The 15,545-nt window shown below is 42.4% G+C and overlaps 1 protein-coding gene across 1 annotated transcript in view; it reads left to right on the top strand.

Annotated features, from left to right (window-relative positions):
• The window catches only part of LOC134673783 (sister chromatid cohesion protein PDS5 homolog B), a 49,663-nt gene that overhangs the window by 15,894 nt on the left and 18,224 nt on the right, over nucleotides 1-15,545 (top strand). The window contains exons 8-12 of the mRNA XM_063531809.1: nucleotides 2,218-2,406; nucleotides 8,946-9,039; nucleotides 12,139-12,322; nucleotides 12,935-13,156; nucleotides 14,948-15,085. Of these exons, the coding sequence (XP_063387879.1) occupies nucleotides 2,218-2,406; nucleotides 8,946-9,039; nucleotides 12,139-12,322; nucleotides 12,935-13,156; nucleotides 14,948-15,085 (827 nt within the window). The remainder of the gene's footprint in view (nucleotides 1-2,217; nucleotides 2,407-8,945; nucleotides 9,040-12,138; nucleotides 12,323-12,934; nucleotides 13,157-14,947; nucleotides 15,086-15,545) is intronic.

Below are 15,545 nucleotides of genomic sequence, written 5' to 3'. Positions count from 1 at the left end.
CAGTTTAGTGGCCGAGTTGATTCGGATTGCCAATAGTCTTGATTCGAATCAACTCATCTGTAGGTTGATTCGGATTATTCGAATCAGATAACTCGACTCGCCCATCGCTAGTTAAAATTAATATTTAATAGGATGAGGGAGGTTTTTTGCGGTCCGTTTGGTTACAAATGGTTATTGAAATAGTCAATAAAAGACATACTTGAAGCAAATGTTTTTATGTTTAAAGCATAATAATGTTAATAAACAACCTAAAAACAATCATCATTGACCAATTTAGAACAAACATTTTTCATAAAAGGAAATTTTAGGTGGTTTGGTTACGAGGTGGCCCCAAATCGTACGATATTTTTAGGTTTATTAAATAGTTATTGGCATTACTGCCATGTGACGAATAACAATAATTAGAGTTACCAAAACTAAAGATTATTGTCAAAAAAATTAAATATTTTAGCTTATAAACTTTGAATAAACAATAAAAAATACTTTTGAAATCAAGGGGACATTTCCAAATGGACACCCATGTACCTTAATGGACAAAGTAAAGACGAGATCACAATAATCAAAAATTTACACAAATACTCAGTGATTAAAAAAAGGACTACAAAATATGTATCAAAATCAATAGATAAGGTTTTAAACATAAGAAACTCAATATTACTTAATAAAATATGACTTATTAATTGCATATGAATTAAATAAGTATAGACAAAGTCACGGTAAAAACTATACATACTCAATGTGCGTGCGACTTTACCGTGTCCGTTTGGTTACATTTTTCTAGTCCGGCTATATGTTACGCTTCAAATTGTAACCAAAAGGACGTAACGATTTGTCTGATCCAGAATTAAATCTATTCAAAATAATACAAAACTAACCGCAATGTTCAACTTATGTGCTTGATAAATAACTATGAAACATGGTTTTATTTAATATTAACAGTGTTTTAGTTACTTAAGGTTCAAGCTGCATAAACAGTTGAACAAAACGGACAAAACATTGAGTAAAATTACCGGTCACACACCAGCCCGTCTTGGAGGTTGCGAATTGACTGTTTTAAATCAAATTTGACGTTTAAACAAGCTTTATCTATGGTCACAGGGTTCCCAGGATGAAAAAAAACCTAAAATGTTGGTAAAAAGTATTTCGCTAAGTAGCGAAAACTGCGTAACCAACCTGGACTATGTCCGTTTCACCATTTCGCGGGGACAACGTTTTTATCGAAATTAAACCCTATTATTGGTGTTTTTAAAGCTCTTTTTCATCAATAACACATTTTTCAACATTTAAACTATGCCAGGAATGCATTACTTGGTGTTGCCGTCATAGAAAAAATATGTGTAAAAGTACATCAAAAATTGAAGTCGGTGAAGGGGACAGTACTACAGAGTGATTTTATCACATCTAAAAACCTGATTTTAAGTAAGAAAAAAGTGATTTATTGTGCATTAAACTTAATAAATGATGTGTCTATATAATATATTTCAATAAAAAACATCATTTGCCTAGTTAAAAAATTCGTCTTAAGAGTAAAACGCAAAAAATGTAAGGGGACATGCGAAAAACTCGAGGGTACAACTTTAAATGGAAATGCCCATAAGTATTATTATATTATTAGTTCTATAATATAAATGCTATTAGGAACTTATAGAGCTAATAAAATAATAGAGGCAACATACATTTACAGTGTTAGGCACTGGTCCCACCGCGAGCTAGTAAGCTATGAGCTATCGGCTATAAACACGAACCAAAGATAAGCACTCCCGTGTAAATAAAAGAGACACGGCGATATTTATAGTTACTCGCCCAGCGGTGAGCTATAAATATAGCCGATAGCTCATAGCCTTCTAGCTCGCGGTGGGACCAGTGCCTTAGTGAAGATGCCAATAGAACGTAATTGAGAAACTTAGTTATAATCTCAAATGAATAGAAAAGGCATATTTTATGGTTATGTTGGATTTCGTGACCACTTTGAAAAAAACTCGTATCTTGTTCTGTCAATCAAATGAAAAATGTGGTAAGCATGTATGGGATGCATACAGAGTTACTGCGTTTTAACTTTGACTATACGAGATTTTTTTAATTAGTGACGATTTGATGCTACAAAAATGCAAGATTTTTATTTTTCCAACAAGGGTTCTCACTTTATGGCTGGCCGGATAAATATTGAAGACATTATTTACTGATTGTGATTACATGCTTTATTTCTCTATTTCTCAGGCACAACACAAAAAGTGGCAGCGGAGCGCGGCCTGAAGCTCCTGGTGATGCTCTCGTTCGTGTTCCCGGCGCACTTCTTACACTCGGACGTGTTGGAACGACTCACGGCTCTGCTGGAGCACGAGGATGAAACAGTGGCGCCGCATATACTGGCCGCGCTCACGTTCCTTGGGAAATACCGCCCGCTGAGTAAGTAGCTTACTTAAACAACCGATAGAGTGCGCTGTACCGCCCAAGGCGATTTCTACATCGCGCTAACGATGTGTCGACGCAGAATGCGTAAGTATTGAGGTCGATCAGTCTGAAGAAGAAGAAGCTATTATTCATGCTTTACTTCTTACACTCGGACGTGTTGGAACGACTCACGGCTCTGCTGGAGCACGAGGATGAAACAGTGGCGCCGCATATACTGGCCGCGCTCACGTTCCTTGGGAAATACCGCCCGCTGAGTAAGTAGCTTACTTAAACAACCGATAGAGTGCGCTGTACCGCCCAAGGCGATTTCTACATCGCGCTAACGATGTGTCGACGCAGAATGCGTAAGTATTGAGGTCGATCAGTCTGAAGAAGAAGAAGCTATTATTCATGCTTTACTTCTTACACTCGGACGTGTTGGAACGACTCACGGCTCTGCTGGAGCACGAGGATGAAACAGTGGCGCCGCATATACTGGCCGCGCTCACGTTCCTTGGGAAATACCGCCCGCTGAGTAAGTAGCTTACTTAAACAACCGATAGAGTGCGCTGTACCGCCCAAGGCGATTTCTACATCGCGCTAACGATGTGTCGACGCAGAATGCGTAAGTATTGAGGTCGATCAGTCTGAAGAAGAAGAAGCTATTATTCATGCTTTACTTCTTACACTCGGACGTGTTGGAACGACTCACGGCTCTGCTGGAGCACGAGGATGAAACAGTGGCGCCGCATATACTGGCCGCGCTCACGTTCCTTGGGAAATACCGCCCGCTGAGTAAGTAGCTTACTTAAACAACCGATAGAGTGCGCTGTACCGCCTGAGGCGATTTCTACATCGCGCTAACGATGTGTCGACGTAGAATGCGTAAGTATTGTGGTAGCTGTTATTCTTGCTGTCCCTCTCACACTGATGTATTGGAACAACTCACGGCTCTGTTGGAACACGAGGATGAAACAGTGGCGCCTCATATACTGGCCGCGCTCACGTTCCTTGGGAAATACCGCCCGCTGAGTAAGTAGCTTACTTAAACAACCGATAGAGTGCGCTGTACCGCCCAAGGCGATTTCTACATCGCGCTAACGATATGTCGACGTAGAATGCGTAAGTATTGAGGTCGATCAGTCTGAAGAAGAAGAAGCTATTATTCATGCTTTACTTCTTACACTCGGACGTGTTGGAACGACTCACGGCTCTGCTGGAGCACGAGGATGAAACAGTGGCGCCTCATATACTGGCCGCGCTCACGTTCCTTGGGAAATACCGCCCGCTGAGTAAGTAGCTTACTTAAACAACCGATAGAGTGCGCTGTACCGCCTGAGGCGATTTCTAGTGTGCTACTCTGCAGCGGCGCCACCATAATGAATACCAATGAATTATATGGTGAAATGATGTACCTAAAAGGTACATCATGTACATGTAATGTTTATGGCTGTACCTGTGATAGGAAACGAAATAATCGGCATTGAAAGTGGCGCCGCTGGGGAGCATACTCCCCAGCGGCGCCACACAGTACTCATAGATAGAAATGATATTAGCTATTTTTTTCTTATGTAAATTGATGTACTTATGCTGTTTATTACGTACCTACTGAAAAAAAGAATCATTTTGCATTGATTAGTGATTTTATTTACATTTTAATTCCGCATTCCGCCTAATCGGTATGAGTTGTAAGAGAGGCGCGCGGGTGAGCGAGATAGAGATAGAAATTCTTCCTGCGGGACCGCGCTCCCGCGGCCCACTCCTGTTTTCAACAATAAATATTTTTTCTCAAAAATGGACGGCAAAGTCGACTTTGCCATTTAAAAAATTGGTCGCGAAGCGCGTAGTTTATGGTCAGTCAAAAATTAAAAAGTTAAAAACATTGCAGTCTCGATTTTGGGACTGCAATGTTGCATACAAATTCCATTATTTGTCGAGTTCCAAACTTTTTAAAAGTTGTAATGACCATATCAAATGAAGGCACAGGCCCATTAAACAGCCAAACAGATGATTAGTACCGCGACTATTTAGCTGTCTCAAATAGGTTGGGGTATTTTCGGCAGAAAAATACACTTCTACTTTTTTTATTAAAAAAATAAAAAGGCGGCAAGGGCTTTTTTATGTGAAAATACATACGTAAGAACGTTGGTTTTGTAAAATATTTCTATGATATTTATATTTCTTGCACCATTTTTGAGAAAAGCACTATATCTCTCTTAAAAATAAACTCTATAGCTCTTATAAAAACAAACTCTATTTTATAGCTCTTTTAAAAACAAACTCGATGAACACTTTCGTAGACTACAAAACACAAGTGGACATTGATGTGCACGTATCAGCTTTAAGCTGCCTGTGCATTTACATATAATAATAATATAATAATAATATGACTCGGCTGGAAGGCTACTTGCTGGCTTCGGATTCAATTAAACGGACTCCCAAGGTCGTCCGTTTAAAACGAATCCTCAGCCTGCAAGTAGCTACTTCCGAGCCTCGACAATAATGTACTATTGTTTTTGCTTTCGTTATGTTTCTGTGTCTGTACTTCTGTATCAATAGTAAAATTAGATATACATATTAAATATGTTGTATTTTCTATGTTTAAAAGTATACACCGTGTTTTTATTGAATTCCGTTAACTTCGGGGTATGGTTAAGTACGTTTAAGAGAACTAAATGGCATAGTTAATTAAATATTTATTTTTGTTTTTTTAGTTTTTTTTTAAGTTTAAGCAGTAATTAAATGTAGCATATAGCGTTGTTATAACACGGGCATTACATTTAACTCAACCAAACAATTTAAATCTGTGACATATCAATGTCATGTCGAACATCGGTCGACCGAGATTGTACTTATAGCTGGTTTGTTAGTGCACACCGTTGTATGGGGACCTTGCACTTTGTGACTATGCGCTGAAACTTGGCACAGTTGATTCTTAGCTGGTCTTGAGCAGATACAGACCGGGAGTGCTCGAGAGCCACGTCTCATTTAGTGGGGGGGAGGGGGGAAGTTCGACACCGCCGCGCTTCACTTGGAGCAACACTTCTCTAATACTGTACCTATTAGGGCATGTGATATATCATTTTCGGATAAATTAAGGATGAGGAATCTATTTTTGGAACCAAAACAATGCACTTTCTAACAAAAAAAAACATAAAGTAGAAAAGACAAAAAAACGTATCTTTGATTTATTCATATTTACCAATTATTTTTTAAAGTGTAGTAGGAATCTGGAAACAAAAAATATAGTTATAGAGCTACACAACCTACCTACATGAATAATTAGCATAAAAGTTCCTACAAAAAAGGTCTTTAAAACTTTTTCGCTAGGATCAATATTAAAAACGATATTAAAGTGAGAAAATAAATTCTAAGGTCCCCTTTTTAAATATTTATCCTAGCGAATAAGCTATTGGCCATCCTTTAAGAGTTATTTACGAATGACTAAAAAGGGGACCTTAGTATTTATTTTCTCCCTTCAATATATATTTTTTTTAATATTGATCTTAGCGAAAGAAAGTAGCACTTATTTTATAAGAAATCTGAAACAGATTATTTACGTAAAAGATATTTTTTTGCCGTGGGCTACCATTTACGAGTTATTTACGAAAAACTAAAAAAATAAACGATTGTAGAACAAATTATAAGTAACTTTCCCACATTAATAATATGTTGTATTGAGATCACTCTGACCCACGCTTAATATTATTTTTTATCTCTCATGTAACAACAGTTTTGTGTAATAAACTATTTTCTTAAACGTAATAAGTGTAGCTTTATAATTATATTTTTTGTTTTCAGATTCCTACTACACTTTAAAAAAAAATGGTAATTATGAAAAAAACAAAGATACGTTTTTTGTCTTTTCTACTTTATGTTTTTTTTTGTTAGAAAGTGCATTGTTTTGGTTCCAAAAATAGATTCCTCATCCTTAATTTATCCGAAAATTATATATCACATGCCCTAATAGGTACAGTTTTAGAGAAATGTTGCTCCAAGTGAAGCGCGGCGGTGTCGAACTTCCCCCTCCCCCCCACTAAATGAGACGTGGCTCTCGAGCACTCCCGGTCTGTATCTGCTCAAGACCAGCTAAGAATCAACTGTGCCAAGTTTCAGCGCATAGTCACAAAGTGCAAGGTCCCCATACAACGGTGTGCACTAACAAACCAGGTATAAGTACAATCTCGGTCGACCGATGTTCGACATGACATTGATATGTCACAGATTTCAATTGTTTGGTTGAGTTAAATGTAATGCCCGTGTTATAACAACGCTATATGCTACATTTAATTACTGCTTAAACTTAAAAAAAATCTAAAAAAAACAAAAAAAAATATTTTTTTTAATTAACTATGCCATTTAGTTCTCTTAAACGTACTTAACCATACCCCGAAGTTAACGGAATTCAATAAAAACACGGTGTATACTTTTAAACATAGAAAATACAACATACTTAATATGTATATCTAAATTTACTTTTGATACAGAAGTACAGACACAGAAACATAACGAAAGCAAAAACAAAAATATTTATTGTTGAAAACAGGAGTGGGCCTCGGGAGCGCGGTCCCGCAGGAAGAATTTCTATCTCTATCTCGCTCACCCGCGCGCCTCTCTTACAACTCATACCGATTAGGCGGAATGCGGAATTAAAATGTAAATAAAATCACTAATCAATGCAAAATGATTCTTTTTTTCAGTAGGTACGTAATAAACAGCATTAGTACATAAATTTACATAAGAAAAAAATTGCTAATATCATTTCTATCTATGAGTACTGTGTGGCGCCGCTGGGGAGTATGCTCCCCAGCGGCGCCACTTTCAATGCCGATTATTTCGTTTCCTATCACAGGTACAGCCATAAACATTATATGTACATGATGTACCTTTTAGGTACATCATTTCACCATATAATTCATTGGTATTCGTTATGGTGGCGCCGCTGCAGAGTAGCACACGATTTCTACATCGCGCTAACGATGTGTCGACGTAGAATGCGTAAGTATTGTGGTAGCTGTTATTCTTGCTGTCCCTCTCACACTGATGTATTGGAACAACTCACGGCTCTGTTGGAACACGAGGATGAAACAGTGGCGCCGCATATACTGGCCGCGCTCACGTTCCTTGGGAAATACCGCTCGCTGAGTAAGTAGCTTACTTAAACAACCGATAGAGTGCGCTGTACCGTCCGAGGCGATTTCTACATCGCGCTAACGATGTGTCGACGTAGAATGCGTAAGTATTGAGGTCGATAAGTGTCAAGAAGAAGAGGAAGGACTTATTCATGCTGTCCTTCTTACGCTTTGACGTGTTGGAACGACTCACAGCTCTGCTGGAGCACGAAGATGAAACAGTGGCGCCGCATATACTGGCCGCGCTCACGTTCCTTGGGAAATACCGCCCGCTGAGTAAGTAGCTTACTTAAACAACCGATACATGGCGTTGTACCGCCCGAGGCGATTTCTACATCGCGCTAACGATGTGTCGACGTAGAATGAGTAAGTATTGAGGTCGATCAGTGTGAAAAAGAGGACTTTCTTATTAAGAACGACTCAGCCCTCTTGGAGCACGAGGATGAAACAGTGGCCCCGCATATACTGGCCGCGCTCACTTTCCTTGGGAAATACTGCCCGCTGAGTAAGTAGCTTACTTAAACAACCGATAGAGTGCGCTGTACCGCCCGAGGCGCTTTCTACATCGCGCTAACGATGTGTCGACGTAGAATGCGTAAGTATTGAGGTCGGTCAGTGTGAAAGAGAAGAGGAAGGACTTATTCATGCTGTCATCACACTCACTTGACCGTATTGGAACGACTCACAGCTCTGCTGGAGCACTAGGATGAAACTGTGGCACCACATATACTGGCCGCGCTCACTTTCCTTGGGAAATACCGCCCGCTGAGTGAGTAGCTTACCCAATCGTCCGCTAGATGGCGCTATAAATCCGATAAAATAGTTTTCTTTACACTCCTGCTATAATAAACAATAAATGATTCCATAACTATAACATACGGACATAAGTTATAATTAGTGATGTACCGACTATTGATTTGGCCGACTGGCCGACTAGCCGACTAATCGGCGCTCGGATGGCCGATTAGTCGGCTAGTCGGCCAGATCATTAGTTTGGTCTAAGTTCGGTTCAGATGCATTAATAAACTATCGTTTTACCTCTTTCGTCGCGCTATTTATCATATAAATAGTAACGCTAAAAAAGAAAATAAATAAGAAAATCCTAAGGCTATGTATTTCATATGACGACTGTACAATCGGACATAAGAAAGCGACCACACGGTCAGTAATCCGAACAAAAGTTTTCGTAAGCACTCTAAATAGGAATATGAGTAAAAATAGTTTAATACGTGAAAGCTTATGAAAATATGTGCTGTTTATTTCTTTTGCCGTGATTTTCATTCACTTATAAAATACCGACTAATCGGCCATTTTTGCCGACTAGTCGCCGACTAATCGCCGACTACAAATGAGGCCGGATAGTCGACTTTCCCGACTAGTCGGTACAACCCTAGTTATAATTATGATTGTATTTGTTAACAGGCGAGGCGTGTCCATCTCTGTTCCCGCGACTGATCTCGCTGTGCAAGGCGTACGCCGAAGTGGGCACGCCCAAACAGGCCAAGAATGCTGTCAGGTAATTTAGTACTTAATACTAACATCTGACGAACCACGCTCCAGACCTATAGGAGAAAACTTTCTTATAGGGACCGTGCGCGTTGGAGGGTCTGCCATCTTGTGGTCTGAATCAGAAACATATGTGCATATGTACATTGCCAAAGCAAGTGCTACCATCTACCGTTCTCATCGGTACGTTTCCTTGTGCATAGAAGGTTCTGCCATCTTGTGGAGTACATCGGAAGCATAAACGACACATTTACGCCTCGCGTCAAAAATCTGACGGCACCTATGCTGCCCCCTATAGTTCATGCACGGGGCCTTTAGGAGAACAGTCGCAAAAGTCTAGTTCCAAATCTCTCCAGAGTAGCGCTAGAGTAGCTATAAGACATGAAATTAAGTTATACTGCAAAACGTAATTCAAGGCCAAAAAAAGTAAGACAATGTTGCCACTGCAATAATTTGTTTGTGAAATAGTAAATTCCTTTTTATCACGCTAAGATAATTTATTTATTGGTAATTTTACTCCTACGATTTAAAAAGTACTTTTTCACCACACCAGCTGGGAAAGGCTTACTTTGCATTTCAAAAACTGATAGCAAAGTTGCATTTTATTCACATGTGAGACAAATTATTCAAATGCAAATTTTGAGTTGTTTTCTTATGTTTGCTGGATGAATTGGCTTTTAAATGTTTATTTTGGATGATAAATATTTAATAACATTCATTTGGATTTGATTTGGTTTTATTTTGTTTAATATTTTACATTTAATATTTGCTTCGGGTTGGTGTGGTGATAAATTTTGTGTTTCACTCGGGAGCAAATTTTGTTTAACCTTCATGCTTTGAAACCCTCGCAACGCTCAAGATTCCATCTTTCGCTTGCTCGGGTATCAATATTAGCACGAGCGGTTAAACAACAACTTTGCCCCCTTGTAAAACAAATAACTATTATTTACTTATTTATACATAAATTCAAGACGCACCACTAAAAAGTGGCAACATTGTCTTACTTTTTTTGGTTTTGAATTAAGTTTAGCAGTATAGCCGTTATCGACGGAGTGAAGTGCGCTGTTGAAATAATATATCAAATATTCTAGGTATTATACCCTAAACCCTCTCGTGCTTGAGAGGCCTGTGCCCAGCAGTGGGACGTATATAGGCTAAATTGGGTTGGCAACTGTCAAACGTTAGCATAGATGGCGCCATCATAGCTTGCCCCTTTTTCTATGAGATTTGGCTTAAAGGGCTGACATCCAGGGTATTAAAAAAACAAAAAATTGACAATTCTAGGGATTGACAGGGCAAGCTATGATGGCGCCATCTGCTAAAAACTTCCACCGGCCAACTCCATTCTTTTTTATTTTATTTTATTCTAGGTATCTAGACACGCGGCAGCGTGTCAAGCCAAGTTCAAGCAAAGGAACTGGCTAGCCAGCGCCAAGTGTAATATTACACGAACCACTTGGTGCCACTTTTGACCCTTCTATAACTCAAAACATCTTTAACGTAAACACATAAAACTACGTGTGTTTAATTATATCCATAAGGACATCTAGAAGCACAAATTTCATGAAGCTAGCTCAAACGGTTATAAAGATATGAAGGTCAAAAAGTCGTAAATTTTAAGACTGACTGACATACCTATAGTACCTAAACCTAACCTACTTCCAGATGACCTAGAAGGATGAAATTTGGAATCCAGCTCAGTTATTGTGTGAAAGCGTAGGAAAAAATCTAAAAATTAAAAAAAGTTATAAAATAGGGGGGGTCCCCATACAAAAAAAACATTTTTTATTGTGACTGACATATAAGTACCTAAACCTAACCTACTTCCAGATGACCTAGAAGGATGAAATTTGGAATCCAGCTCGGTTATTGTGTGAAAGCGTAGGAAAAAATCTAAAAATTAAAAAAAGTTATAAAATAGGGGGGGTCCCCATACAAAAAACCATTTTTTATTGTGACTGACATATAAGTACCTAAACCTAACCTACTTCCAGATGACCTAGAAGGATGAAATTTGGAATCCAGCTCGGTTATTGTGTGTAAGCGTAGGAAAAAATCTAAAAACAAAATAAAGTTAATAAATAGGGGGGGTTCCCATACAAATTTCTTTTTTATTGTGACTGACATATAGTACCTAAACCTAACCTACTTCCAGATGACCTAGAAGGATGAAATTTGGAATCCAGCTCGGTAATTGTGTGTAAGCGTAGGAAAAAATCTAAAAATAAAAAAAGTTAAAAAATAGGGGGGGTCCCCATACAAAAAACCTGTAATACGCGCTAAACAACCGGCCAACGGTGTGTCGTTGGCGGCGCGCGGCACCACATAATTAATACAAAGAACAGAAGTAAAAAACATGCAGCGGAAACACAAGAAAAAACATTAAATCTCAATACCTGCCTAGTTTTCTTTACAAAAAGTATTGATATCCCATCAAAAACATAAATGTAAAAAAGGAGAGCCAAGTTCAATACAAAAATTATGCTTGGCTGTGGGGTTCGCCGCAAAAAGAATGGAGATTTAAATGAGTGCCAAGTTCTATGCAAAATCGAAATATGTATTTATAGGAACAAAATAACATTATAAACAAGTATTAAACTCTATTTCTTTGCTTTATTGGATACCTATAACAATTGCTGTTATTAAAAAAAAATGTGAGGTCTTAAAGTAGGTTAGATTTGGCTTGGCCAGTTTTTATCAGAATTACAAAATATATATGTTGAATAACTTTATAAAATGACTGATGTAATGAAAACTGACCAAGTCAAATCTAACCTGCTTTAAGATCTCGCATTTTTTTAAATAACAGCAACTGTTATAGGTATCCAATAAAGCAAAGAAATAGAGTTTAATACTTGTTTATAATGTTATTTTGTTCCTATAAATACATATTTCGATTTTGCATAGAACTTGGCACTCATTTAAATCTCCATTCTTTTTGCGGCGAACCCCACAGCCAAGCATAATTTTTGTATTGAACTTGGCTCTCCTTTTTTACATTTATGTTTTTGATGGGATATAGTGTACGCCACCGATTTAACGTTTTTTGTCGGACACCTTTCCATACAATTACGCTATGACACTTTTCTACAACGTCCATTTCTCGCAGATGTCTATTCGTGAACGTACCGGAGCAGCGCTCGGCCATCTTCACGGAAATCCTGGAGACGCTCAAAGGCACGCTGACTCCTCACTCGGAGCATTACCGCACAGCCATAGTGACGCTCGGCCACATCGCCCACAACCTGCCGGAGAGCTTCCCTCTGCACATTAAGAACATCGTCTCCAGAAAGGTTAGTCTTGCTCTATGTTTTCAGCGCTTTGTGTTTAAAATAACCAGCTGGGTCCACACAGAACGAGCATACGTGCCAGGCAATTTCTTCGAAATATTTGTTTCCTCTTTTCCTAGTTTTCCCCTTTATCATTATCATTCCTGTTTTCATTTTCAATTTTATACTTATTCCGAGGTTTTCAAACCCCGGCTCGTACCAATGAGTTTTTCGGAACTGATGTACGAAATATCATTTGATATTTGCCAGTCGCTTTTCGGCGAAGGAAAACATCGTGAGGAAACCGGACTAATCCCAATAATTCCTAGTTTCCCCTCTGGGTTGGAAGGTTAGATGGCAGTCGCTTTCGTAAAACCTAGTGCCAACGTCAAATCATGGGATTAGTTGTCAAACGGACCCTAGACTCCCATGAGTCGTGGCAAAAAGCCGGGATGAAGGAAGAAGAAGAAACTTATTCCGAGGCTAAGGCCTCATTTAGACGGCGCGAGAACTCGCATGCGAGTTTCATTACATTGTGCTATTTGATCGGTCGGCTGAATTGATGTAACCTCAATTGTCCAATGTAACTAAAATCGCATGCGAGTTCGAGCCCTAAAATTGATTGTGTTTCTCCAGATCGTGAAGGAGCTTCTAGTCCGCGAGGGAGGCGGCGGGCCTCACGCGCCCGACGAGGAGTGGTGCGCCGAGGAGGAGCTCCCCGAGGAGACGCGCTGCAAGCTCGAGGGGCTCAAGTGCATGGCGCGGTGGCTGCTCGGGCTCAAGCGGGACGAGCTCTCGGCGCAGAAGACCTTCCGCATGCTCAACGCGTTTATAGTGCACAAGGGGGACCTACTGCAGGTATATATCACTACACCTTATATAACGGCCCGACGAGGAGTGGTGCGCCGAGGAGGAGCTCCCCGAGGAGACGCGCTGCAAGCTCGAGGGGCTCAAGTGCATGGCGCGGTGGCTGCTCGGGCTCAAGCGGGACGAGCTCTCGGCGCAGAAGACCTTCCGCATGCTCAACGCGTTTATAGTGCACAAGGGGGACCTACTGCAGGTATATATCACTACACCTTATATAACGGCCCGACGAGGAGTGGTGCGCCGAGGAGGAGCTCCCCGAGGAGACGCGCTGCAAGCTCGAGGGGCTCAAGTGCATGGCGCGGTGGCTGCTCGGGCTCAAGCGGGACGAGCTCTCGGCGCAGAAGACCTTCCGCATGCTCAACGCGTTTATAGTGCACAAGGGGGACCTACTGCAGGTATATATCACTACACCTTATATAACGGCCCGACGAGGAGTGGTGCGCCGAGGAGGAGCTCCCCGAGGAGACGCGCTGCAAGCTCGAGGGGCTCAAGTGCATGGCGCGGTGGCTGCTCGGGCTCAAGCGGGACGAGCTCTCGGCGCAGAAGACCTTCCGCATGCTCAACGCGTTTATAGTGCACAAGGGGGACCTACTGCAGGTATATATCACTACACCTTATATAACGGCCCGACGAGGAGTGGTGCGCCGAGGAGGAGCTCCCCGAGGAGACGCGCTGCAAGCTCGAGGGGCTCAAGTGCATGGCGCGGTGGCTGCTCGGGCTCAAGCGGGACGAGCTCTCGGCGCAGAAGACCTTCCGCATGCTCAACGCGTTTATAGTGCACAAGGGGGACCTACTGCAGGTATATATCACTACACCTTATATAACGGCCCGACGAGGAGTGGTGCGCCGAGGAGGAGCTCCCCGAGGAGACGCGCTGCAAGCTCGAGGGGCTCAAGTGCATGGCGCGGTGGCTGCTCGGGCTCAAGCGGGACGAGCTCTCGGCGCAGAAGACCTTCCGCATGCTCAACGCGTTTATAGTGCACAAGGGGGACCTACTGCAGGTATATATCACTACACCTTATATAACGGCCCGACGAGGAGTGGTGCGCCGAGGAGGAGCTCCCCGAGGAGACGCGCTGCAAGCTCGAGGGGCTCAAGTGCATGGCGCGGTGGCTGCTCGGGCTCAAGCGGGACGAGCTCTCGGCGCAGAAGACCTTCCGCATGCTCAACGCGTTTATAGTGCACAAGGGGGACCTACTGCAGGTATATATCACTACACCTTATATAACGGCCCGACGAGGAGTGGTGCGCCGAGGAGGAGCTCCCCGAGGAGACGCGCTGCAAGCTCGAGGGGCTCAAGTGCATGGCGCGGTGGCTGCTCGGGCTCAAGCGGGACGAGCTCTCGGCGCAGAAGACCTTCCGCATGCTCAACGCGTTTATAGTGCACAAGGGGGACCTACTGCAGGTATATATCACTACACCTTATATAACGGCCCGACGAGGAGTGGTGCGCCGAGGAGGAGCTCCCCGAGGAGACGCGCTGCAAGCTCGAGGGGCTCAAGTGCATGGCGCGGTGGCTGCTCGGGCTCAAGCGGGACGAGCTCTCGGCGCAGAAGACCTTCCGCATGCTCAACGCGTTTATAGTGCACAAGGGGGACCTACTGCAGGTATATATCACTACACCTTATATAACGGCCCGACGAGGAGAAACTATAAGGATTTCTAGTTTACTGCGGAACCCTAAAAAGGAGTTGCCAACCTCGTATCCCTATCCATAACTACTTAGCCAGCAACCCATAAATTTCCCTAACCTCTGTATTAATGCCCTTCGGATGTCCACAGCAAAACCAGCTGTCTAAAGCGGAGATGGCGTGGCTGCGGCTCGGCGCGGGCGCCGCCATGCTCAAGATCTGCGAGCAGAAGGGCGTCGGCGACCAGTACACCGCCGAACAGTTCTACAACCTCAGCCACCTCATGATCGTGAGTCTATCATACCGGCTCACTGTACAACACTATACAACACCAGCTGTCTACAGCGGAGATGGCATGGCTGCGGCTCGGCGCGGGCGCCGCCATGCTCAAGATCTGCGAGCAGAAGGGCGTCGGCGACCAGTACACCGCCGAACAGTTCTACAACCTCAGCCACCTCATGATCGTGAGTCTGTCATACCGGCTCACTGTACAACACTATACAACACTAGCTGTCTAGAGCGGAGATGGCGTGGCTGCGGCTCGGCGCGGGCGCCGCCATGCTCAAGATCTGCGAGCAGAAGGGCGTCGGCGACCAATACACCGCCGAACAGTTCTACAACCTCAGCCACCTCATGATCGTGGGGCTATCATACCGGCTCACTGTACAACACTATACAACACCAGCTGTCTACAGCGGAGATGGCGTGGCTGCGGCTCGGCGCGGGCGCCGCCATGCTCAAGATCTGCG

The sequence above is a fragment of the Cydia fagiglandana genome, chromosome 19 (genome assembly GCF_963556715.1).
Source record: "Cydia fagiglandana chromosome 19, ilCydFagi1.1, whole genome shotgun sequence".
NCBI classification, from domain to species: domain Eukaryota; kingdom Metazoa; phylum Arthropoda; class Insecta; order Lepidoptera; family Tortricidae; genus Cydia; species Cydia fagiglandana.
Note: the sequence above shows the minus strand (reverse complement) of the source record. Positions and strands in the feature narration are given on the sequence as shown.